This window comes from Agrilus planipennis, unplaced genomic scaffold, assembly GCF_000699045.2.
Source record: "Agrilus planipennis isolate EAB-ADULT unplaced genomic scaffold, Apla_2.0 scaffold173, whole genome shotgun sequence".
NCBI classification, from domain to species: Eukaryota; Metazoa; Arthropoda; class Insecta; order Coleoptera; family Buprestidae; genus Agrilus; species Agrilus planipennis.
Window position 1 is genome coordinate 40807 of NW_020438948.1, and position 2457 is coordinate 43263.

The 2457-nt window shown below is 40.8% G+C and overlaps 1 protein-coding gene across 1 annotated transcript in view; it reads left to right on the forward strand.

Annotated features, from left to right (window-relative positions):
• Positions 1–2457, forward strand: part of LOC108742655 (LIM domain-binding protein 2) — a 61281-nt gene that overhangs the window by 16681 nt on the left and 42143 nt on the right. The window contains exon 2 of the mRNA XM_018477930.2: positions 1474–2164. Within this exon, the coding sequence (XP_018333432.1) occupies positions 1474–2164 (691 nt within the window). The remainder of the gene's footprint in view (positions 1–1473; positions 2165–2457) is intronic.

The following is a 2457-nucleotide window of genomic DNA, read 5'->3' on the forward strand; positions in this document are numbered from 1 at the left end:
TCCTACAACTTATTTTTTAAATCTATATTTCTACTTAGTCAATAATATATTATCCATATTAATATTATTCCAAAATGTGTTTACAAACGTGTAGGATAATCGTCATTTAAAATTATTTAATAGCTCAATTTACACTGCAATTTCTTTCGGGCGTGGTGGAATGTGATAGAACGAATGTATATGGCAATTTCTGCGAGTTTTTATTTTTCGTTTGTAGAAGAAGTAGCCATTAATTATGGCCGCTTTAAATTTATTGCGTATCCCAAACGGCATTCCGTTGATCACTCAATTTGCAACGTTTAAAAAAGCCAACAACAATTACGTTGTCGTTGAAAAGAACTCGCGCTTGAACGTCATACATATGAACGCACGGCTTTTTTTTGTTTATGATCTTGTTTTTGTGCGCATCGGCTTCTACGCGGGCTGAATAATGCAATTGTTTTATGCGCTGCGAACTGCATTCGGTTCTGCAATGACGCCAAATGTTGAAGGATCTATTGTGCGTCTACTGCAAAAATTAACTGCAGGTGTCATTCACAACTCATACAGTACCTACCTCAATTTTAACGTCGCTACGTTTCACTTTTCTGAAGGGGATGAAATATTATTAGTGCTAAATATGAACACACTTGGGTAATAATGATATTGTGACATAATTGTAATTGTTCAAAGTCCAGAAAAAGATGAGATAGTTATAGACNTGCAATTAGATTTTAATAATTTGTTTTTAAAAGAGCAACATTCAAATACACAAGGAATGTTAATTATATGTATCTATATTGCACTTATATGTGGTACCTAACACAACTGACTTTCTTTTCAATGTAGATTAAAAGTCTATTTTAAATCGATCTAATTTCGTGTTTGGGTTCTTCGCTATAAAACTTTAAACGCGAAAATAAATAATAAAATAAACTTTTACTGACATTGGTATTGTTTATGTACAAAGTTACATACGAACACTAACAACGAATTTAAAGGTCGGCGAAGCAGTACAGGTAAACATATATGCGCGTCGTGTTTACATTTAGATTTCTAATTTCAATTGTCCTGTTCAATGTCATTTCTGTAGTAAGCAAAGTTATTTTGTGGATTATGAAACTTTTGAAAAGTTCAATGGGTATGTAAAGCTATACCCTCTCAATAAAATTAGCATATTTTTTATTTCGTTAATTAAATATGTACCTACCATAGAACCCCGCTCGTTATGTTGATACAATTACTCGAAAATATGTAGATAACTGGATAAGTGACAAATAAGCGCCCCTCAACTGAACACTTTTTATTAAATTTTTTCTTTGTTTAGCATAAAGAATATACTTTCTTATTCCCGCCATGTTTTTGCGACTAAATACATGCATATCTTAAATGCTTCTGTAGTAACATACAAATAGGGTAAAGGTTAAGGGCATCATTATACTTGCAGCGAAATGAAGAATAATATTATGAACTATTTCTTTTGTTCAATTTCAGGCCTCAGCCGCCGTGTAGCTCCTCCCATCACGCTGCCCGTCACCCTGGAGGACCCGGCCGCGACCTGGAAGGGACCGCCCGCTGGTTCGGATTCGCAACCTTTCGTTCCGACCTCGGCTAACTCGTTTTCAGGGCCGCCGGCGGGTTTCCAGGGGCAGTCGCCCTTTCAGGGCCCGCCGGCGGGTGCAGGTTCGCCCGCGGGTGCGCCTCAATATCAACAAGGTGGACCGCCCCCGCCTCCCGGATCTACCACTCCCCAGTACACTGCGTCGCCTGCACCGTCAGGATCTTCAACACCTGGGCCACCAGCACCCAATGCCTCCGGGCCGGGAGGAGGAGGTAGTACGGGAGGGTTCGGACCCGCGAATAGCGGTGGCGGACCGCCGTATAATGGACCTGGCCCAGGGCCGTTCGGGTCACCTTCCGGGCATCAGGGGGGTGGTGGTCCCCCGGGTGGACCTTTCGGCCGACCAGGTTCATCTGGGCCGCCGTTTGTGCCGGGTGGCGGTAACCACCCTCATTTTCCATCGCCCGGTCATACGTTCGGTCCCGCCGCCGGTTTTGGTATGCCGCCCGGATCGCCTTTCGGCCCAGGACCGGGTCACCCGATGACCGGACCAATGGGACCGACGCATGGAATGATGCCTGGCCAAATGCCCGGACCCAATCCTGTAGATAGGCTAGAACAAGGGTGAGTCATTTTCATTCTCGTAGAACACATTTATTTTAAATCGAAATACCATATATGTGTTACTTGTGCATTATTTCTGTATCAAATATTTATTCCTGATTATAAAGATTATGAAGTAGGTACAATGTTAGAATTTTATTATTAGTCGCATTTATTAATATTGTGTATGTGCACTATCAGGTCGTGCATCCAACAGTCTTTTAATTTTATAATTCACAAAAACTTCTAACATCGAAGTATTTACTTATATTTGGATTATGATAACTTCTAGGATTATAATAATTTATTTTATA